At 37.6% G+C, this 24,135-nt stretch overlaps 2 protein-coding genes across 2 annotated transcripts; both read right to left on the reverse strand.

Annotated features, from left to right (window-relative positions):
- Positions 1-2,605: 2,605 nt before the first annotated feature.
- LOC144712150 (FMN-linked oxidoreductases superfamily protein) lies at positions 2,606-5,115 on the reverse strand. Its single transcript, XM_078586339.1, has 3 exons — positions 4,628-5,115; positions 4,017-4,123; positions 2,606-3,413 (listed from the first exon to the last, which is right to left on the reverse strand). The coding sequence occupies exons 1-3, from the start codon at positions 5,072-5,074 to the stop codon at positions 2,699-2,701; spliced, it is 1,269 nt and encodes a 422-aa protein (XP_078442465.1). The 5' UTR covers positions 5,075-5,115; the 3' UTR covers positions 2,606-2,698.
- A 6,660-nt stretch (positions 5,116-11,775) lies between these two features.
- On the reverse strand, positions 11,776-18,271 carry LOC144711715 (guanosine nucleotide diphosphate dissociation inhibitor 2). Its single transcript, XM_078585732.1, has 13 exons — positions 18,044-18,271; positions 17,124-17,186; positions 16,749-16,832; positions 16,094-16,201; positions 15,811-15,983; positions 15,517-15,628; positions 14,205-14,285; positions 14,052-14,114; positions 13,718-13,819; positions 12,981-13,105; positions 12,511-12,721; positions 12,340-12,414; positions 11,776-12,058 (listed from the first exon to the last, which is right to left on the reverse strand). The coding sequence occupies exons 1-13, from the start codon at positions 18,128-18,130 to the stop codon at positions 12,008-12,010; spliced, it is 1,335 nt and encodes a 444-aa protein (XP_078441858.1). The 5' UTR covers positions 18,131-18,271; the 3' UTR covers positions 11,776-12,007.
- Between the last annotated feature and the right edge of the window lie 5,864 nt (positions 18,272-24,135).

A 24,135-nucleotide genomic window follows, 5' to 3' on the forward strand; every position in this document is an offset into this window, starting at 1 on the left:
ACTTTATTTGATAATGTATAAAAAGCATTTTTAAAAAGTTTAAACAAAATTAAAATTGATGCTTCATTGGCATCATATTTTAAAAAAATAAAATGAAGACGTTGATTATAGTGTCAATATATGCCAATCAACCAACCATTGAATAATGTTCAAATCTATTTTATGTTTCACACTTACAACATTATTAAGTGTGAAACATAAAATAGATTTGAACCTAAATTAAAATCAATAATAATAATAAAGAAAATTCAGAAATAGAAGAGAAATTCTTAAATTTTCTTAAATATTTTTGACACAGTCCAAGCTGGTCACAAGAAATTTCATTTAGGCATAACATTCCAAGTTGTGTTCTCAGTAAAAAAAATCAATATAATTAAATGTAAATGGATATGAAATTAATAATATTTAGTCTATTGTAATATAATTTCTTATTAATTGTCAAACATCAAATGGATTTTAACCTCAATTGAAATATAAAAAGATACTAAAGAAAATTCAGAAAAAGATAAGAAAGTAATAGTTTTTACTTGGTCATCGTACAAATAAAAGTACTTGGCTTTGGTATGAGACCTGTGTTGGGTTCTATGGCCTTGATATGGATGAAAAACTCATAAAGAATTAAAATGTAATCATAAAGTCACAAGGTACATTCATAATCACATAGTCACAACACACATTCATAATTTCTTGGATCCTCAGGTAAAATGTGTCAAGCTGCTCACTAGTGCAGCATCTAAACATACCCATTTGATCCTCGACATGTCAAATCCCCTTGTTCACCTTGGCGAGCTCTATCGTCATCATTATGCCGTCCCTATCGCATCAGGAATGGAGAGGAGCTATGGGTAAGGTAGAATAAAGGGAAGGGCCCTTGAAATACTATGGCATGGGTCAATTTCATTTAGGGCCTTCCCCTACTTATACTGAGTATTTTTCATAAAAAACCCCAAAATTTTAAGTACATATTTTGATGTCCAAAAGATCATTTGTGTGCGACCCTCTAGGCTCATGTATTAGTCTCATAACTGAAACTAATGCCCCAATAACTTTTATTGGTCTTGAAAATTAATTAACTATATCATCATAAAGATTAGGTCGAGTCTCTAATCCGTGGGGTACAACACTACACCTCGTGCTTTAGAGGATACAAAGGAGTGTGTATTGATTCACTCATGGAACTTGACCGTCATTGGTTACCATGGACATATAGTCCCTTATCCACTTGACGCTCTTAGGATGACATAGGGTATGGACAACTGTAAAACTCTAATCAGTCATTTGAGCTAGCTCTGATCTTTTTATAAGTCATCGAAGAACTCTTCTTTGATATTTCACTATCTTGGCCAAGAACTTGATCACATCATCTTCCTTGAGTTGTCTCCTTTAATAACAAGGGTGGATGATCCCATCTTGTCCACTCAGTAATATTTATGAACATCTTGATGCACCTGAACTAAGACTGTTTTAGAATCCCATGATTACTAATTCCTAGGTCATAGTCAAAAGTACAAATATTTATCATGAAGAAATCTTTGGTGTCTGAGGTCTAAGGACCAATTACACAACCGAGATGCGAATCGACCTAATTGACAGTTTGGTGTAACACCATTCATGGATTTGTACTGATCAATTTGGTGAGCTCTTTCCTGTAAAGGGCACCCACTATCTATCCTTAGTGTCTCCACTCTAAGGGCTATGGGACTGACCATGCTCATATTAGTGAAGCTAGATAGTGTTATTCTATTGGGATACTTCGATATCCTTCTCAAGTACTCTTAAAATAAAAATATTTACAATACATGCTAAGAGACTTATAATCTCTGTATTATAATCTCATCATAATTCACTAAGTCCAATTATGTATTTATAGACTTCATTATAAGCATCACACGTGCACTATAATGAAGATATAATGAACATGGAATGAACATGGAATTATAATGAACATGGAATGAGAGATAGACTCTGTGACTGGTTGCTGGCCACATATATTTACTATAGCTTGGTACAAGTCTTCACACTCAGCAATAGTGATCACACATCTTGTCTTTACAACTAATCTCGTCTTCACTTCCACCACAGTGGTAAGTGAATCTCTGCCTTAAATTTTCTCACGCTTGATAATGTATCTTATGTATAGTGATTCAAATCCTTGTCTTCACAAGAGGGCAGTTCTGTGTAATTGATTCCATACTGTATAATTTATTCTGTCTAATGTTGTAGCCCTTTTTATTTTTATATACTTATATGACAATTGATGTTAAAACTTTTGGAAATTTGCGATTCAACTTGATTTTATAGAAAATTCCAATGATAACATAACTTCCTTTCTATTTAGCCCTAATATCTATTTCTCAACTGCTACAAATTAAAGGAAATCTTAACAAACTAGAAATTATTCCAAGTATAGAAGCACTTTCAAACCAAGTCATTTATTGAATAAATTCATAGATAGTTCACAATGCCAAAATTTTTAATCAAGCTGAAAAATCTGCATACATGTTTTTTAAGAGAGAGAGGGGGGGGGGAGGGGGAGATAAGAGGGAGAGGGAGAGGGGGAGAGAGAGAGAGAGAGAGAGAGAGAGAGAGAGAGAGAGTACCTAACTTTGGAAAAATTAGGAAAATGGCCATTCATCATCCAATGCCATTAAAACAATAAGAATATCAATGGATTCATCTTTGGGCATGTATACCTCACTTAGGCTTCTGAATCAGAATTAGCAGGCAAATACAGGGGAATCCTTGACCCCGTCTCCCTCAACCTTCCCACCAACCCATGGAGCCATTCCAAGGTGAGCTTGTTCTGTTTATTGAGCTCCTCTCTCACACTTGGGTTCTGCCTGAACCACTCCCCGAGCATCTTGTGCACATGAGACCGCACCATCCGCAATGGAACCGGGTACTGGGCACACAACTTTAAATACTCATCAACCAAATCTGCTTGGTCAAGCTCCCCAACTGTGGCTTGATCTGAGCTCAGGACCCATTCTCCAGTTCTATACCCTGAGAAGAGAGCTGGGTTTTCAAGAAGAGCTTCAGCAGAGAGAACCCCATCTGCCCCTGTTTCAGCCAAGCAATCTATTGCATCCTCCACATGGCGGATGTTACCATTGGCAAGCACAGGGATTTTGAGTGAGTTCTTGACTGCTCGGATAGCGGCCCAGTTTGCCCTAATCTTCTTTCCATCCTTCTCGTCCCGGGTGCGGCCGTGGACAGCCAGAAGCGAGCATCCGGCCTCCTCCAACATTTTGGCATACGCTATTGTGTCCTCCAACTGAGGAAAGATTCTGATCTTACATGAGACAGGGACACGAAGATCGGCTGAGAGTTTTTCCACAAGCGCTTTAACCAGAGGAAGATTATCCATTAAGAAGGCGCCATAGTTGCCTCTCTTGGCAATTCTTTGCGGACACCTGGAATGAACCAGGACAACATCTTGTAAGAAATGATGGGTTGAATTCTGTTCTTAAAACAGAGATGATTTGAGAGACCGTTTTCAAACTTAAATGTGTTATCGATAATCTATAATATATGGGCAGATGATGACTGATTCATCATCACCATCCCCAAATCTGGCCATCGTTATTTTTATTCATGCTTGGGATAGGATGGATGACACCAATGATTCATCATCAGCAGATGGAAGACAATGATGGTTCTTGCAAACAGATGACAACGATGAGATGATTCACTGTTCTATCTTAGCTTGGAAACTAATGGATGAAGACGTTAGCTCTTTGAAACTTGATGACAATGATGATCATGACATGATAGACTGTTCGAGCATAGAATGGAATCTGATCGGTGATAATGATGATAAAGGCTCTAGGAAACCAGATGATGATGATGATAACAATTATTCATCAACTAATGGATGACAATGATAAAGTCGCCATGACAATGGTGCCTAAGAAACCAGATCACCATGACGAGTATGATTCATTCTTGTCATCATCATCGTCCACTCATCATTGTTGACACCAAAACCCCATTGAAAAGGTTAACATAAGGTTTACCCAAAATTAATATCCACATAATCGCAGTAGGGTTCCACAAAGCGCGCAGCTTCCAGAAGTGTGTCCGGATCGTTTGCACAGAACTGAACAAAAAGCGGACGATCCTCCTGCAGAAACAAATAAAGCTAGCAACAGAAAGAAAAAACAAGAATTCTACTACAAACAACTATTTAACCATCACAAAAGCAAGAGTATGCTTCATTTTCACATAACTATGCTCAGCAAATACACGACTACAATGAGAAATATACCAAATTTATTGTGCACGGATTTATCTAACTTCGGATATCGTAATTTGTTTTCGTCTTTGAACTCCCCATCTCTTTAGTATCGGCTTAAAGTGCTCTCCAATAAGAATCAGAATAATCCTTAAAAAGATTTTACCATTTCCTTCACGGATACCATTAAAATACCCATAAAGCTTGAACATTGAACCCAGGCAAACCATCCTAAGTATCTTGATTTTTTTTTGAAGAAAATCCTAAGTATCTTAATGAAATCTAATTAGAGAAAAATGTAAGCGAGCCAAGACTTCAACACGTCACACGGAATCGCCCTGTAAATTTTGCAAATTTTGTAAAATTATGTAAATTGAGCAAACCAATTCCTACCTTGCAGGTGGTGAATTCAGTCCGACGGTACTTCTCATTCTCAGAGAACAACCGAGAGTGAAGCATTGGAGTGTACGCAGCGGTCGCGCCATACTTGCGGCACAACATCCGAAAGGGCAGCTCGGAATTATCGACCATTGGCGCCACCACGAGCTTCGGCGACCCAAGACTCCTCCAGTGTTGCCAAGCACGCTCGATTCTCCACTCAGCGCTGATATTCCTTGGCGGGGAGTCCTTAAATGGGTTCTCCTCAAATGGGTAGGGACTGATGAGGGTAGAACAGAGGCTGTCGTCGCCGTTCTCCTCTGGTTCAAAAGAGGGAGGAAGCTGGGGGGCCATTGAAGAGAAGATTTGCTTCGAAAAGAGAGAAGCTTTGGAGGAGATGGGTGGTGGGCGGTGATGGGTTTTGCGCCGGAGGAGATGGCTGGTGGTGGGCAGAGACAACATGCGCTGACGATGAAGGATGAAGATCGCTGCTTAGGTTATGTTTGATCTTTTCCAGTGGGATGTTATCCCATGAACAGCCCAACATGAAGCCCATTATCAGAAGGCTTCATTGATGGTAGAAAATTCTTGCTGCATGGAATCTGCTTCATTTTTTACCCATGATAATGGTAGATGCATGACATGATTGACATATTGTCTTTCTACTGGATGGTTTCCTGCTTATAACGATTCTTAGGTTATAGTTTACATTTTCCAATGGGTTGGTAACCCATTAGCCTAGGGCACATGATAATGATAGGTGCATGACATGGTTATCATCTTGTCCTATTACTTCATGGATTCCTGCTTTAGAACAATTCTTAGGTTGTATTTCATAGTTTCCAGTAAGATGGTAGCCTATTAACTTCCCAGCATGAAGCCCATGATAATTATAGGTGCATGACATGGTAGACATATTGTCCTATTTCTTCATGATTTCCTGCTTATAATGTTTCATAGGTTATATTTGATTTTTTTCCAATGGGTTGGTAGCTCATTAACTTTCCAGCATGAAGCCCATTATCATAAGGCCCATGATAATGATAAGTGCATGACATCTTGTCATAATATCCCATGGATTCATATTTTTGGTTGTCAATAATGCACTCTTTCTACAAGAGTTGGAGTTTGAGTGCACAGTTGTTATTGATTCTTTGGTAGAATAACTGTAGAATGTTCCCTGTTACTGTGGGAAATATCATAAAGATTAAGATCATTACGAACAATAATATGACATCCAAACTATTAGGAAAAGGAGGGCTTGTTGGGCTTGCCCCAAAACAGAAAATGATATTCATAGCTTTCACACTGAAGATTTTGGAGTTTTGTGCAAAAATTAACCCATGGGAATATCCGTCATTATTTGTGCCTTGGATAGGCCTTGAGATTACCCTAAGTTAGGTTAGAGGAAACTTTGAGAATGACCCAAAACGGAGCTAATTACATCAATATCACAGATTTTTCGAGAAATTTAGTTTAAAAATGTAGAGTTAGGTCAGGTTGCATTTGATTATAAATGGATTAGGAAAAAGTTCAATCATACCAAGTGAAACCATTCATAAATAATGAAGCGTTGCAAGACAAAAATGTATAAGGAAAATGAAACATGAAAGTGATGAAATGAATATAGGATTAAACAAATGTGAAATCTCTCAATAATCTACCACACCAGAATCGTCAAGGGGTGTCTCATTGGTCATTAGGCCATTTTCTTACCCCAGTTTGAGTACAATACAATGGTATTGGAACCCTCTAAGATTTCCACACCCCATTAGGATGTTGAGTTTACTCCTCAAAGCTAATTATCATCAATAATAAATTGTAGCTATGATTCTTTTATTTGGCATTAAATAGTACTATTGGCCCTCAAATAAATATGATTATCCTAAGGCATGAAGGTGGTATGGTAGAGAACACCAAAAATTATAAGAAAGAAGTGAGAAAGCATTTAATGCATTCAGTCAAGTATTGTCTTTCTCACTCCTTAAAAATACACGAATGTAGGGTGTGGCAATCATTATCATACTCTCGTCATGATTTTGATAAACTCCTCAATCACAGTTCTTGATAAAAAAGTCAATGATCACAACCAAGATCAATCAGATTGACTTAGTGATCTAAGAGTTTATGTGATAAAGTATCAATCAAGATTCTTGATCAGTAGATATCTAGCATTTATCAAAAAAATAAATATCCAAACAGAGATTCCATAAATTTCTGTACCCTCCTTGGGTGTATAAACAAATGGAAATAAAACAGAACTGAATTGAAGGAAATTATGTCTCAAAAGGTATGGTTCCATGTTGCACAATCTTTTGATACAACAGGAAGGACCCCATTGGTCACTTTTAACTATGTTTATCAAGGTCCTATGCCTCATATAATGTCATTTTGAGTCTTGGGTGTCAGATGATCAGTGACACGTGCGACATCTTTCTGTTGGTATATTTTTCAAAACCATGTTGTTTTTCCTCTTTTATTTAGGAACTTTGATCGTTAAGACCTAAAATTATGAAACCCAAAAAGTATTAACTCTATGCTGACATATCTTGAGGGATTAAAGGTAAAAGTCATTTCATTACCATCATAACTCCTTATAAAAAGTGACACATTTTCATGGATAAGTGAATTTTAAATTTATGGAAATAATAAAAATATGTGTTAAAATGAATTTTAAATGATATCATTTTTCATTAAATATGCATGTTATCATAGATACCCCATGTATGTGTACTATTTATCCCATGATCGTCTCTCTCATTAAAGCCCTATCAATTGTTTCTGCCTCCAAATTATCCCTACTAATCTGGACAAAGTAACTTATAATCGTTCAATAATTAAAATAAATATCAATTTATCTCTTAATTTAAACTATATTATTTAAAAAAATATTTAGATTTTTAATTTTACGGTTTAAATTAATCTTAATTTTATTATCATATCTTATATCTTCACATGTTACCAAATATCTCACCAAAACTATTATTTAATAATTATATCTTAGTTATCCAAATGGGTCAGTAATTTATTGGAAATCAATTTGATTTATATCACAGGATGCATCTTAATGGCTTATGCTGTGAACGAGATCCTTTGAGATTATCTCAAGTGGAGAGATTTTGGATGGACAGAGAGAAATAAAAACAAGATGGGAGCTGGGGAAAGGAGATTCCCCAATACATTTATATGTATGAATTTTTAGGGAATAAAAACATGTTACATCTATCATATTGGGAATGACCAATCCTAGAGCATCCTATGATTTTCCATCTGGTTTAATCTATCATTATTATTTTACTTTCCATACCACATATTTAATGAAAATTATCCTTACGAAAAAAATATGAAAATTTTCTCTAAAGCCTTTTTATCTAAAATTTTCTCTAAACTTATGGATAATAATCCATAAGTGTGCATGTGAAAATTCGCTGGTTTAAACTTGGTAAATAAAATGACGATTCCTTAATTTTGCCTGAAAATTCTCAGAAGAATATTTTATAATATAAGTTTTTTCCTTCATGCCCGTATCGTTAACATCAATTCATTTAAATCATAGGTTTGAACTATTGATCTTATGGTTAAAATTCAAATATATTAATAAATCTATAGACATTAGGTAATTGTGTAATGTATTTAGCTCTACAATATTTAATTATAAATCAAGATGACATCTTGTGATGTACTAGACATGTATCCTAGGCTGAATATTTTTTGAACTTGGTCTGATCATTTTCCAAGGATTTACCTGTCCATTTAGGACCTAGGGAAATAAACTTTGAAATCATAACTTTCAATATTCACCAACATTACAACATAGACATTATAAGGCAATTCCCTAGATAGTTTTCTTTAGCTAAATGCTTACAATTTATGCATTTATTTCATCATGGCTAGACCATAAAATCATATGATTTCATTAATATTTCTCATAGTTTCTTATCTTTATTGGGTCCTTTTGGTCTATTTTATGCATTAATGTACTTTATAGAACTTTTGAACACTGAACGGCTCTGACCTTACAGTTTGGGATCAGAAAGCCCACTTGGATGCATATCATGTAGTAGAAATTGCTGGGTACTTAACACTATCAAATGCACACATCATTCTAAACATGTGGTTGTAGATTGATTTCTTGTTTCACAAATTCACAACATGTAACTACCATATCCCACTTGTTTGGGCCATTATTGCGGGTATCTCATGGGTGACTGTCATAGAGGGATGTGCCCATTAGATGTGAGATAATATTGCAGATCCCTCTTACTTATTCAGGATCTCCGGTGAAACCCAATTTTTTGGTGATCTTATATGTTATGCAATCTTGTAAGCCAAAAGTGTAAATAATACTTCTGATAAAAATAAGTCTCGACTATAACTTATCATCTAGACAGATATGACCAGGAAAGTCGGTTGATCCTCTTTAACTTTATCTTCTACATCGTGGATATTTCAGATGAACAGAGGATATCCCCATTGAAAACATAACACCTAAGGTTGCCACAACCTTAGAAGGGGGGAAAACCTACCCAAGCAGACTAAATATGTCAAATCCATCCCCTTAATTTATTATCTAAAGATAATGTTGATTCATTTTTATTTACTTTGTAACATCACCTAAAAAAAACTTTGCATTCTTGTTGCTCCTGAGGTCACACCTCAGAACCTCTGATTAAAACAAAAACTGTTTTGATAAATCAGGTTATGATTTATCATGCCCAAAGTTCCGCCTAAAGTCACTTCTTTGCTTCACTTCTAGCTTGGAATGCCCCAACTTTCTGCCTTTGAAGTAGCATTGGAGTCTCTCAATAACTTTATGTATTTTTTCTTACAAATATTCACTTTGATCTACTTATACTAAGAGCAAAAACCACATGGCCTAAAAAAAGGAAAATAAACAAAAAAATTTATTGGTTTCAGTTGATTTCAAGGAGACAAATGCAAGTCTAGGTAGGACTACTGTTCGATAACATTGGATTCATAAGTGGAGTTCACATTAACCGAAAACAATCGCTCAATATCTTTTATTCATGTTCATCACATTTGGAAGAATCTAATGTGTTTCACCCAATTTTCTTATGTCATATCTAGGGAAGGACATGGTCTGGTAGCGGTCTGGTTTTGCAAAAAACCTAAACCTAGACCTGAAGTTCGGTCCGGTCTCGGTCTCAGTCCGGTCCGGTCCTGGTCGGCCATGTTGACTAGTCAATGTGAAAGGCAATGTCAGGTTGACTTGGTCTCTACTCATTGCATCAAACTAGACGCCATGTGAATTTCACATTGGGTGCAGAAGTAGTGGTTGGTAACGAGAGAGAGAGAGAGAGAGAGAGAGAGAGAGAGAGTGACAGGACTATAATTAGAGAGTGAAAGAGGGTGAGAAGGAGAGAGGGAGAGAGGGAGAGAGTGAGAGAGTGAGAGAGTGAGAGAGTAAGACAGTAAAAGGAGGAAATAATGAGAGGGGTAGAGAGGGAGAGGGAGGATGAGAGGGAGATAATGAGAGAATCATAGAGTGAGAGGGGTAGACTAAGAGAGAGAGTGCGAGTTTGAAAGAGGAGAAAGGGAGAGAGAGAGTGAGAGGTTGAAGGAGGGAGAGGGGGAAGTGAGAGGGAGAGTGCAAAAGGAAAGGGACTGCGAGAGGGAGCAGGTGAGAGTTCGAGAGGGAGAGAGTGAGAACGGGAGAGAAGGCGAGAGAGGGAGATAGAATGAGGGTGAGAACGGGAGAGATAGAGAGCGTGAGAGAGAGAGAGAGAATGGAGGAGGGAGAACGGGAGAGAGGGTGTGAGGAGAGTGGGGGAGGAAAAGAGGGAGAGTGTGAGAGAGGGTGAGATAGAGGGGGAGAGGGTGTGAGAAAGAGGGAGAGCGGGAGAGAGAAGGAGAGTATGAGAGGGAGAGAGGGAGAGAGAGGGAGAGCGGGAGAAAGGGTGAGAGAGAGAAGGAGAGTATGAGAGGGAGAGAGGGTGAGAGGGGGAGAGAGGACAGAAGGAGAGAGAGAGAGAGAGAACGATATGGAGAGAGGGTGAGAGAGAGGAAGAGAGAGAGAGAACGAGATGGAGAGAGGGTGAGAGAGAGGAAGAGAGAGAGAGAACGAGATGGAGAGAGGATGAGAGAGTAGGAGAGAATGAGATGGTGTGAGGGTGAGAGAGAGAGAGAGAACGAGATGGAGAGAGTGAGAGCGGGATAGAGGGTTAGAGAGAGAGGGAGAGAGTAAGAGAGGAAGAACAGAGTGAGAGAGGGAGATAGAACAAGAGGAAGAGAGGGAGAACAGGACAGAGGGCGATAGAGAGAGAGGGAGAGAGTGAGAGAGAGGGAGAGGGAGAGAGGGAGCGCAGGGTAGAGGGTGAGAAGAGAGGTAGAGAATGAGAGAGAACAAGAGGGAGAGCAAGGTAGAGGGTGAGAAAGAGAGGTGGAGGTTGGGAGAGAACGATAGGGAGAAAGGTTGATGGGGAGAGAGGGAGAGAGGGCGGGTGAAAGAGTGATGGGGAGAGAGAGAGAGAGAGAGAGAGAGAGAGAGAGAGAGAGGAAGAGCAGGAGAGAGGGAGCGAGGAGAGAGGGAGTGGATGCGGTCTTTGCTCAGGTTTGAAATGTCCTTCCCTTGTCATCTCATCTATACAGTTTACTCATTAGGTCTCAGAGCACCTCAATGCTTACCCTTTCACTGTTGTTCTACCAATAAACTCTGCTGGTATTCTTATCCCTAGTTAGAAACCATGAAATATAAATTCATTTGTCCGGTCCAGTCCTTACGCTAGATGAGACCTGAACAAATAACCAACTGTCATTGATCCCAATAATTCTGTTCGCACCTCTATATAAACCAGCTACAGTGAAAGTTAAATTCAAAATATTGAAATTCCCTGCAAGATTTCCCTTTTTCTTCCATTTACGCTTCAACAGGCAATCTAAAGACACAAGATAAACTTGGAAATTCTTAATTAAGTGTAACATTAGTGATCAAAATGAGTAAGCAATAATGACCAATCAAGAAAAATGATCAGAACTTTACTAATTTTTTAACTTTTAGTGCGTGGTATGTGGCATTTAAAGTTGAATTTATGAAATGGTATACTGACAGAATTTTATTCATCAAGAACCATAAGATGGTTGATCCAAATTATAATGCATTAGGTTCCTCTAGTGGAAGCCATGATATTGTTGATCCATCGATGTGAAAAAATTATAACTGAAAGCAAACATGTAAAGAGCAAAGAAGCAAAGATACAATGGGGAAACCTCTAGAAGTCCCTCCTTATGAGTCCAGAAGTAAAATAACTTTGATGGGCAGCTCTCACAAATCTTAGAGAGAAGGATCCAACAGTGGGGGAAGTCCATGAAACAGAAATTCACACTCGGCTTCAATCTTCAAGAAGATGTATATCACACAGCAAATCATTAGAAAACCTACTCTTCTGCTGCGCTCGCCGCATTCAGGTCGACACTCAGATCAACAACCTGCCAATACATAGTGATAAAGGAAAACTGCCCATCATCAAAGGAAACTAACATGGCAGAAGGATAGATAGACAGAGATGAATATTTAAATAAAACAGAAATGGAGGGAAGTAGATATAGTAATAGCAAGACAGATAGATATGAAGAAAGAATTATATATGTACTCATGAAGAGAGATGAAGAAAGAGAGAGATAGGGATAGAAATGCGGATATTAGGGATTGAGACAGATATATATAAGGTGAGATTGAGATAGAGGTGTAGGTAGAGTTGATGAATGACCTTGCCGGTGATCATGGTATACATTCTGAGGACATCCTGAACAGTCGTCTCAAAGTGCGTCGTGGCATCATAGCTCTGCAAATACAAAAGCACCGGGAGGAGGCTTTTATCGTAAAAGAAGCCCATTATCAAAAAAAATAGAGAATATGGCTATCAATGTAGATCGCTCACAGTGGAGATGAAGCAGTTGTCCAGAGTTGGCTCGTTTACTGGCTCGTATCTGTCATAAGTTTCATAGAAAATCTCATCGACGGGACCAAGAAGCGCAATGCCAGGTTTCAGTTCTGTCTCTGGGTGGTCAGTCTCAGCCTCTGTTGAAACAAATGCAATGAACTTCCCCTTGGGGGCAACATTGTGGGTGTAAGAACAGCAGAAAACATACCTGTAAGAAAGAGAAATGAACGATTCAGAAGATTAATACTATAATAAGACTATTGCAAATGTAACTCGAAGATTAATCCTATAATAAAACTGTTGGGGAGATGTAAGCTCATGAATATTTTAGAATCAGACTGTAGGGGTAATAACATTCTACGATTAATTCTAGAATAAGATTACTGGGGGAATGTAATTCAAAGATTAATTCTACATTAGAATGTCGGGAAATGTAATTCGAAGATTAATTCTACAATAATACTTACATATCTGATCTGCGCCCAAGCTGTTTCTGTGGAAGAATAATTTGAACAGAATGTGAATCATCCGTATTTGGGATGGGATGGCTCATGATGGCAATTGCCCGAGCAACTTTCCCAATCTTCCTCACCTGTGTCAGCAAGATATAACAGATGATTGTTCATCAGAAAATCCAACGAAAGGGAGAGAGAGAGAGAGAGAGAGAGAGAGAGATTCAAATGCCACGAGTACCAGCTTGCATGCTCTGACCTAGGGTTCTGCGTCCTTGATGACAATAATGAGAAGACGATGAAAATTTACCAATGTCCTCATCACTCATCGCGAGGTTGATGATGATGACTCTTTACATCATCCAAACCGCAGAAAAATGAAGAGGACAATGATGATGGATAAAGAATTAAATTAAATAACATTCTTCCCTAAAAGTGAGACTTTCTCTCTTACTTTTCATTCTCTTCCGGCATCCAGCATGGCAAGGACTATGACTACGACAAGGCATCATCATCCACGACATTCATCAGCGCCAGCACGGTGACGGCACTCTCATCGTCTTCATCATCCAAGGGTGGACCAATGTTTTCCCTCTCTAACATGACAACGGCGCTAACATTGATGAGTCATCAATGTATTATTAGCCTCTAGGATGACGAAAACGAAATTTTCATCCATCAACCCTACTCAGACCATATTTAGATTCAATGTTCAAACAGAGCCAAGTTGCGACAACAAAGCATATCATTACCTTGTTGGGTAAGTAGGAGGGATCACAGACGACTTTCTTACATTTAGCAGTTTCCCCTTCAGAAGTCACCCCACACACTTTACCTTCATCGTCAAATTCCACCTGTAATGATCAACAGACATTAATATACTCTTAACTCAAAGCAATACAAGTTTGTGTTTCCCATTAATTAGGGTTTTTTAAAACTCAATGCTGAATATGACCTACATTAATGTTTCACCAATCTATGGATGATGGGCAATGAACAATGGACTTGAAGATATAACAAAATATTCCAATATATCAAACTTAATTCATTTGAAAAATAGAAAAATGATTTTTTATGCAAAAATACCTTGCATTCTGGCTTATTGAGCATGTATGTCCCGCCATAAACAGCACTTAAACGAGCAAAAGCCTGGAGAATAAATGACGCTCTTTCAGCTAAGATAGTAGAGAAGTGAATCACTCAAATTTGGAGAAATGAGAAAGAGCATGGATTTCTCACTTGCGGTAGCTCCCCCAAGCCATAAAGAGGATATATATAGGGTGAACCCCCGCCAAAACGCGCCAAAGATTCAGCATATAACTACAGTAAGAGAAAGACAGATTTAGCAGGAAATGTTATGCAAGAAAAAACAAATGATTTAGTGGGAAATGTTATAACGAAAAAATTTTACTCCGGCAAAAGTTTATAAGATTTAGGTCCTAGAATAAAACAATCGACATGAATTCATACGTCGCTATTGAAACTAAAGCCCTCTAACAAATGACAACCGGGTCAGAACTACACAGATTTAAAATGAATTAATAACCAACTCTATGCTGCTCTCTGCCAGATAATATTGATCAAAGTAAAAAATATAGTGGAGATATGAAAGTACAGAGAAAGAACAGTGAACATCGGTTAAGAGACAAAACTGTAAGTAAAATATAGTCATTAAAATGCAAAAAACAGAACCAAGTTTTCTCGAATATAACACAACATACCAGGATTTCCCTTTTTCGAGAAACAAATAAACAACCCACAATAATTTCCCCAAATCAAATCTGTAACAAACCCATCGGAATAAAAAAAACAAAACAAAATGAAAATGGATCCTTCTAAGATTAAGCATCCTCGATATCATTAATTTCCTCAGTTGGTAGCAATCAAGCCCAGTTTTCTAGCACAATCCAAGATGATTTGTATCCTCGGATGATTTGATGAGTGGTGAGGGTATTGCGGTTATTGAACAGGAGTCTTGGGAAGGAGATTCAAGACATCAGTTGAGAGTTGGGAGATTATCCTGAAATTTGTGCTCCACTGACAAAGTAGCACTTACTTGAAGCCGCAATAAGGCTTCCACTGAACTCAGCAGATGACCCATTTGTATCTGAGTATGGTTAATTAATTTTTTGCATTACGTAAAATGATATATCAAGGAAAAATAGTATTGTAAAAGACAATCTGTCATCCAGCACCTTCACTGGCCAGCTGTTGACCTAGCCACCAGTCAGAATGAGGATAGGAAAAAGACATTCGATTTAACTTAGTATTAGTGTTCTCACGGGTCTAAAACCATTGAGAATACAAGATGGGCTAAGCCCACGAGCATGACTTTAAAGTCACGTTCTTATGTATAAGGTCCATGGTTACAACATTAAGAAATTAGACAATAAAAGAAACAAAGAGAAATAAAATAAAAGGTAATGGAACTTCTGCTGACACAATAACTGCACCTCAATCCAGAAAAGACACAAAAATTACTCAAACGTTAAATAAATTAGAGTAATACACCAATGAGGCAAATGTTTGAAGGATAACATATTCATCCTACCTTCATCCTTTGCACAGTATCAAGTGCTGGCTGAGTTAGGTGACGGTCATCTCTATGCAAGGCCAATGCATGACCAATGAAATCCACGGTGTTGTCATCAAGACCATACTTTCTGGCCAACAAAAAAAATGTTTTAAATATTACAATATTTTAATCAACGGAAAGTTGACGGTCGCTTAAACCAATCCTAGAGAAAACGAAGAGAAAAAGGAAAAAGTAAAAACTAGTTGAAAATATGTTTCCACTTGTTTCCTCTTATTAATCATGTATTAATAATAAGATAGAGATCATTACGAGATAAGTTCCTTAGTCGTCACTCTGGTCAGATCCATTCCCTCATGAGTCTTGGGGTCATCTTCCCTATAGTTCTGGACGTAAATGAAGAAGTTGCGAGCACGGCGCTTTTCAAAAAGACCCATTAATGGAGATCTAAGAGCCTCCATATCAGTTGCCGGAACCTTATGGACCTGTTGTCAAATAGAAAAATAAGATCACAGTTTTAAACTGATAAACCATTAACGCTCAAAAGTGAACCAAGAACATATTTTTTTGGAAGAAACCAAGAACATGATATTACCTTTCCCTTGTTGAACACGTAGCTTCCATCCACAGCCTTGAAGGAGAGATACTTAGTAACATCTGTATGAATAAGGGTACGAACAAGAGTGCCGTTCGCCATCATAAACTGCAAATATCAATTCTGTCAATCAGAGAGATATTGGAACATTATAGATTCACGACAGAATCTATTGCAATGTGGAACAATCTAAGCGGACGAAGAAAACGACCCAAGATTACCGAGTACAGTAATCTTGCCAATCCCGCTTTATATATCAACGAATGATTTCTTCGGATACACTTTATACCCTGATGCTTATAAGGAACATCCAGCCCCCTTCCTGCCTATTTGAAGTACAGTCTAAATGACCCTTTGTTTGCCTTTTATGGGCCGCCTTTGATAGGACCTTAATGGAACTTTATCAAGACAGCTAGAAAGAAAAGTGGTGGACAGATCGGAATGGTTATCTACAACTATGATACAAGGAAGCATGCATCTTGATAGTGACATGTTACTCACTACATTAGAACTCTTTTGGTTGATCTGGATCCTTAAGAGTTTCGCCAAAGGAATTAAGCCAGGAAGTCCGAACAATTTGGTTGACACTAAAAAGGCCATAGATGAAATTTTAAACAATTTACGTCATATATCAAAGGAAAACGGTAAAGCAAACCTTGGGAACCATGTCAACGTTGTAATCTCTACTTGGTCCCAGATGAGATGGAGGTTTGTCACTTCCCCGGAACCTCTTCCAGAGCTGTAAAAAAATGAATTAAGAATAGTCATCTTGGGAAACAAAAACGTAATGTGATCAATAGAAAAAACTTCAAGGTTTTCTGGTTTCTATAAGAGATACAGAGGAAATGGGTTCCTCTAAATTCAAACTTTACTAGGTAAAAAGGCGATTCTTTTATTGCAATACAAAAAAAATCAGCAAGCATAGTAAGGCACGAATGAGGTGAACCATAACGACAATTAAAATACTTTTCTAAGAACTTAAATGTCCACAGCCGTATGGCCGAGCCATGTCTGGGGCGGTGTCACTTGCCTGGATAAGACTCAGTGATGTTGATTCTCCACCATAATAATCATTTCTATCCATATGAAGAACCTGAATCGCACACAAAATAAATGCGACATCATCAATATGTTCACTAAGAAAACAAAATTTAATTAAATAAATGACCCAGTGCATAAAAAAAATCAGGAGAAAATGAAATAAAGGTGCCACATGTGATTCACAATATCTAATAAGATTTTACTTAGTAGAGTTAAAAAACCAATAAAAAAGAAGGAATCGAATAGTAATACACTAAAATAACGAATAGGATAAAGATAGGCAATATCCATTTCCAACTCATCGGATTTCCTGTCGAACAAAGCTGCTTAAACATCCACATGCCACCGCCACTTAGAGATAAGGAGTAATGAAAGAAGAAACAACCATGGAGGAAATGACCCACACGAACAAAATGCGCAGCCATAAAAAATTTCAATTAATTATTTTTTTTCGTCAGTAGAACCGCATCAGACATAACGAGCATAAATTTGATGTTCTGTCTCAACGCGTTCATTATCAATTCGAGAAACATGAGAAAACACCTGATCATTCACAAGTTCCCCAAGATCGTTCTGATTGGATTCACATGGAAATATATGGAACCACACAAGGCATCACAATCCCAATCATTTCTATTCTTGTCGTTTTCGCACACCACGGTTAACTCATGATCTGACCTAACAACGCAGCGATTCGCGCGCAACGAAACGAATATTCAAAACTAGCCCAAGACGACATCAGATTAAAAAAGCAAAACTTTGGTTCCCCGATCCTCAGAATAACCGTTTTTCAAGACGATCAAGAGTTGAAAAGCGGTAAATCCCAGATAAGCGATTAGCAAGACCGAAAATCTCTCAAATGGGTTCACCACACGGATCGAAAAAAAGAGAAGATGGGGGGATCAGGACCTTGCAGCCATCGACAGATAGCAGACCGCTGAGAATGCATTCCTTGAGGCCTGTTCCGAGGACGATGATGTCATACTCTTCATCCATTGCAACAATTGCCGCGGCGGCGATCCAACGCTCGGTTGATCAGATCGGGGAAGAACAGAGGCCGAGGAAAGAAGAACGGCAGGCAGACCCTTTTGACCCACTTCCAGGGGTTGAATACCCTCCCCAGATTTTACGACCACGCAAGGACTCCGCAAAATCCTCTTTCTGAGAAAGCATTCCCCAAAAGCTAGTTTCAAAATCCATGGCCCACAATAACAAGTGACCCCATAACAATAAGTAAACATGGTCTTTCCTTTTTGTGCGAATTCGTGCGAATTGTTCGGTCTGCTCGGTTTTCCTAATAGAGCAAAAACAAATTCGAACAGAACATCGCATAGACCCGTGTGCAGTTCTTTTGTTGGCTTTGTGTGAATTTTGTTCTAGTTTTGTGTGAATGTGCGAATTTTGTTTGTTTTTGAAAAAATAAAGTACAGAACAAAGAACAAGGCCCTGCGCGGTTATTTTGTGTGAATTTTTTGTTCGTTTCAAACGGAAAGAACAGAACAACCATGTCTAATAATAAGTCACTCAAGGATGTTGCTATGTTTGGTTATTTGGGGATGGAAGACTATAGTTTCAGATCGTCCCGGGCATGGATGGTGGACGGGAGGGGATGAATTTTTCGGATCGTCCCCTCCGACATCCGGCTTCAGTGCAGGGACATTGGCGGGATGACTTTTTCGTGCGATGATACAAAAACCGTCCCGTCCGTTCATCCTGGGATGAATTTCTGTCCCGTCCCTCATCCCGGACGAAAAAAATGATTTTATATTTTTAATATATTAAAGGTATGTTAAAATTTTTGACAAGGACTTGTTCCAAGGTCTCCTTCAATTAATATGGATTTTTCTAAGTTTTTTAGGGAAATATGGAGGAGAGAGAATGTGGAGGCCACGTGGCTAGATCTCAACTGTCGAATGTGAATCAGACGGTTTTTCATCATTCTCAACAATCCATCATCCAAGACCTCCAGATGGAACGGTTTTTTGTCCCACGAGACGAAAACCGTTTAGTCCGGTCATCCCCGGGATGAGTTTTTGTCCAGATTTTCATACACTCTGCATCCCTGCATTACATGGAAGGCTATTTGATGGAGGATGAGCCTTAGCGTGTGGTGGCAGAGATGGTGAAGACGGAGACATCGTGGAGGAGGTGGTGATGAGGACGATTGAGATGGCAACAATGGCAGTGCCTAAGATGACGATAGTGTGCAACATGCTAGCTGCATGCTAGTCCATGCATGCATGCGAATATAGTGTTATGACGAGGTGACTCAGTGTGGCACTGGCTGCAGGTGGTGCCAACCCAAGACCTCTTTATTGACAATAGTGATGGGTGTTATGGGAGGGCTTTATATAGCCTGTGATGACCCTTTTTTAAAAGGAAAATACAAAGAAGAAGAAAAATATTCAAAAAAAAAAAAGAAAAGGAGAACAGATAAATGGCCTTAGAGGTCTTCCTTGGCCCATTCCCCATCACTATTGGCATCCTTTGTGGCCTTTCATCCCCTCCCATTCTGTTCCACTCATTCACCAGGTATGTGTGATTTTCTCTAAGTTCACAACCTTCCGAGATGGAAATGGAACAAAATTGCAGAGTTTGCGATGAGTGATTAACATCATCAGTGTTTTGCCTTAGTGCAAGGGTATAAAAAGGTTGGTAGAGTGGGACGACTTGACAAGTGGATTATTACTTAGACCCTGATGGGTTCTATGCATTGGTTCAATCATGAAAACATTGTTTCCATAGATGCGGAAGCGTGTTATCAATTCCAAATCGATCATTAAACGAATACATCACATGAACCTTATGGGACTTATTCCACCCTTGACCTTCTCACTTAGAGATCGTTCTAAAGCCACTCACGTGCCCAGCCTCTAGAAGTATACATGTGATCATGTTACTCTTGGATCTCCACTTCTTGTCCAACTCCCTTCGAAGACACTCTCCTTGGTTGAGTAGAGAAGAGATGAGAAGGGGGGAGGGGGGGGTTGGGTGTGTTCTCAAAGCTGGTTGGCATGGGTGCTTGAACTAATGCCCCTTCCCTATTTTTATTTCACTCAAGTTTTTCTCAAAAACCCATTAGGTAAAATATATTTATTAATGCCCCTATGCTCTTATGTGTGTGATCCACTAGGCTCATGTATAATTCTAGTTAGTAACTTTAGTAGCCCAATAATAATTATTTGTCAACCTTATTAATTAACTATATCAACATATTGATTAATTAACTAAGGATCGATTTAACTCAATTGATAGGTTAAATTTCCAGCCTATGGGATGTCAAGCTACACCTTGTGATTTAGAAGATATCTGGTATTTTTAACTCTCTTATGGAACCTTATGCATCATCGTTTATTGAATATATATATCCATCATCCATGTGAAACTCTCAAACGCCGTAGGATATGGTCAAACCCTAATCCTTCATTTGATTAGTATTGATATATATTGGGGATCATTAGAGAATGCCTTCTCCAATATCCTCACTAACTTGGCATGGGATTTATTGCATTGTCTTCCTTAAGTCAATCTCCTCTTATACCAAGAGCAGATGATCTCCTCTTGAACACTTAATCATCTCTATGAGCTTCTTACTACACACGAGTTATGCCTTGTTTGAATCCCATGATAAGAGGATCTTAAGTCTAAGTCAAATTGTAGTCGTCCATTCACAAGATGTCCTTAGTGTCTCATGTTAGTGAATCACTTATACAACCGTGAAATGAATCAACCTAATTAACGTTTAGGTATAACACCATTAAAGGAATCATACAGATAAATTTAGTGAACTATTTCTCCAAAGAGCACCCATTATCTATCTTTAATGTCATCACACTAATAGTCACATGATGAACTGTACTTATTGTATAAATAGGATCAGTTAGTGTTATTCTATCTAGATAATTTGACGTACATCTCAACTATCCATCGAATATGAATATTAAGAATACATGTTTAAAGGCTTATGATCATTGTATTATAATCTCATCATAATAGTTCACTATGTCATTGCACATATTTATGGACTTCATTATAAACATCACATTGAAATAACAATGAACATAATATTTTAATCAATGAACTTGAGAAAAATATGGTGGTGTGATTGTCTTGACGGGCACATATTATCCATCAATCTTCACTTGGAATAAAGCCATCCATCCTTATTCAACAATCTCATGTTTCATAGTGACGCTAAAAAACTTCATGAGCTAACGGATTTGTTAGTGGGTCTTTATGTTGTCAATTTATGGAACCATTTTCATCACAATATCTCCTCGAGTTATGATCTCCCTAATCAAGTGAAATCACCTCAGAATGTGTTTTGACTTCTGATGAGACAGTGGCTCTTTTGCTCATGCTATTACATGAATATTGTCACACAATAATGGAATAAGTTACTAGATTGTAGAAACAACGCCAAGTTCCATGATGAATTTCTTAAGCCAAAGTGCTTCCTGGGTGCCGTTAGATACTGCAACGTATTCAGTTTCTGTCGTCTAGTGCACAATAGTGCTTTACTTGAAACTCTACCAAGATATCATGCCTACATTTATTGTGAACATGAATCCATATGTCGACTTGCTATCATATAGATCTAACTTGAAACTTGAGTTAGTGAAACCCTAGAGCCTCAAATACTCTCCTCCATAAATAATAAATAAATCCTTAGTACTTCTCATGTACTTAAGGATACATTTCACTGCTACCTAGTGTTCCTCTCTTGGGTTTGCATGAAATCTGCCCGTAACACTTAGAGCAAATGCAACATATGGCCTAGTACATAGCATTGCGTACATGCTGGATCCAATAGGCTAAGCATATGAGACTTTTGATAACACCCTGAATTTGGCATTTATTTCAAGTGATTAGAATAATTTTATGCACCTAAAAAGTTTAAAATGGAGTTGTTATCATATATTACATGTTAATTAATTTTTTCAAATGAATTCTGATTTTTTCCTAATTTTCTGTTAATTTATCAATTTTATGGAATTTATTTAAACCTGGAATAGTATTTTTCAATGAAAATGGCAGGTTTAAAAATTAATTTTAATCTTAATTAATGTGGGGACAAATTACTGAATTTTCCAGAATTTGCTAGGATTTTATTGGATTTTTTGGGAATTATTTGAGGAAGAAATGAATTTTTAAATGGGAAAAAGTAAATATATAAGAAAAATAAGAATTTTAAAGCAATTTCTAAAGTTTTAGGGGTTTTCCATACATTTTTGTAGCAATTATACCCTTAAAACAGCTCTCGGTTGTGTGCGAAGGCGTAAAGACACTATTAAAATAGTTACATGGTTTTATTGCAATTAAACATGATTGTTTTAATGATTTTCAGGAAAAAATGGAAGAGAGAGAGAGAGAGCGAGAAGGACTTGAACACAAATATCTTTTAGGCGGCGTCAATATGCGCGCGCTTGTTTATTTGAGGAGTTATCTACAAAATTGCAGTAAATTCTCTGTCCGGCCGATAAATTCACCGCCCGACCCACACATACAAAGAGTGCACAAGGGATTGCGTGGCGCTCTGTGAGTGGTTGAGAGCAGTGCTAGCGCAGAGGTACATGCACGACGCTATTTACGAAGTTGTTTTTTCTATTTTTTCTTATTTATAGGAGGGGGTACGTGGTGCGCTGAGAGAGGAGGTGCCAAATGAAATGGAAATTTTTCATCCAATCAGCCATCGACACGTCATTGCTTGTAAGTAAAATAAATAAATTAAATAAATGAAAATAGATCCAACGGCTTAGATTGGTCGATTTCATTTATTAATTACTTTTGCTCCTGAAGTCAGATTGAGATGAGTTTTTTGTGGATTTTCTCATCTCAACCTCCTCTTTCTATCTGTATCGTTGGATCATTCAGATCAAGTCTACATTTCTGTATAAAATTAATTACTAACTTGGGATAAAATGGTATTTTTAACCATGTTACCTAAGTATAAAAGCCAAATTTTAGAGGAGGTCATTCTAGAGGTGGCTCTATCACAACTGTAAGACAGAGAGGAGCTTCAGCCTGGATCAACCCTATTTGGTATTTCTTTTGCTTCATTGTATTTGATTTTAAATGAGATTTGGATTATTTGTTAGTAAATTTCTTCATCGTTCTTGTCAATATTGGTTTGAACCTCTAAATTGTTAGGCTTAAGCGAAATGTACAAGCCCTTGCTGAAATTGAGAACAGAGATTGTGAGATTTATCTAGCTATTCCAATTGCACCATAAAAAAATTTTAAAAAGTTTAATTTTTAGGAGATTAGATTGCCCTTTATGATCTAATAGTTAGTAATTTTGAATTACCAAATTCCCAAAACTAACCAACACCAAATCAAATTTCCTTCTTAATCCCTCTAATTGACTCCTTTGATCCTTTTAATTGGATCAAAGAATTCAATTTGGAGCTCCCTATTTCTTCTATTCTTCCCGTCTCTTCTACCTTCCTTTCTAAATTCTTCCTATAATTAGGGTGATTTGGTCTTCATTTAAGATCAAATTAACTGTAATTAGGGTCAAATTACTTACACAGATCACAAATGAATTACATTACTAGCTTCCCTTGGACGATACCTATACTTTTCATTATACATATTAAGTGAAGGTTTTATAAATTTTATTGTATAAACTAAAATCGACAATGACAAGGGATTATAAAATTGCAAAATTCACCCCTATTTTTGGCTTATCAGACTTTAGCCATCATCACTCTGTCTTGTAGAGTCTTTGGTGAGCACTCCTTAGATTAGATACTTGAACTCCATGACTCATCAGTATGAAACCCTCTCAGAGATCTCCATGCCAGACCTTTTGACAATAGTGTATATGTACATAGATTGGGATAATCGTAGCAACCTTCTCATTCTATCTCTATATATTCATATTCCTAATACATAGGCTCCTCTCCCATGTCTTTTCATGGAGAAGTTTTTAGACATCCATGCCTTTATTGATGACAATATTCATGCACCAATTCTAATTAGTAGAATGCCATCCACAT

Source organism: Wolffia australiana, chromosome 14, assembly GCF_029677425.1.
Source record: "Wolffia australiana isolate 7733 chromosome 14, ASM2967742v1".
Classification (NCBI taxonomy): domain Eukaryota; kingdom Viridiplantae; phylum Streptophyta; class Magnoliopsida; order Alismatales; family Araceae; genus Wolffia; species Wolffia australiana.

Excerpts from the sequence above, each read along its gene's own strand:
- LOC144712150 (XM_078586339.1), bottom strand. The coding sequence starts at position 5,074 with ATGTTGTCTCTGCCCACCACCAGCCATCTCCTCCGGCGCAAAACCCAT. Across the intron at positions 4,124-4,627 it reads CTGAATTCACCACCTGCAAG|GAGGATCGTCCGCTTTTTGT; the intron begins GTAGGAATTGGT and ends TTGTTTCTGCAG. Across the intron at positions 3,414-4,016 it reads TATGTGGATATTAATTTTGG|GTGTCCGCAAAGAATTGCCA; the intron begins GTAAACCTTATG and ends GGTTCATTCCAG.
- LOC144711715 (XM_078585732.1), bottom strand. The coding sequence starts at position 18,130 with ATGGATGAAGAGTATGACATCATCGTCCTCGGAACAGGCCTCAAGGAA. Across the intron at positions 16,833-17,123 it reads CATCACTGAGTCTTATCCAG|CTCTGGAAGAGGTTCCGGGG; the intron begins GCAAGTGACACC and ends ATTTTTTTACAG. Across the intron at positions 16,202-16,748 it reads ACGTTGACATGGTTCCCAAG|TTTATGATGGCGAACGGCAC; the intron begins GTTTGCTTTACC and ends TGATATTTGCAG.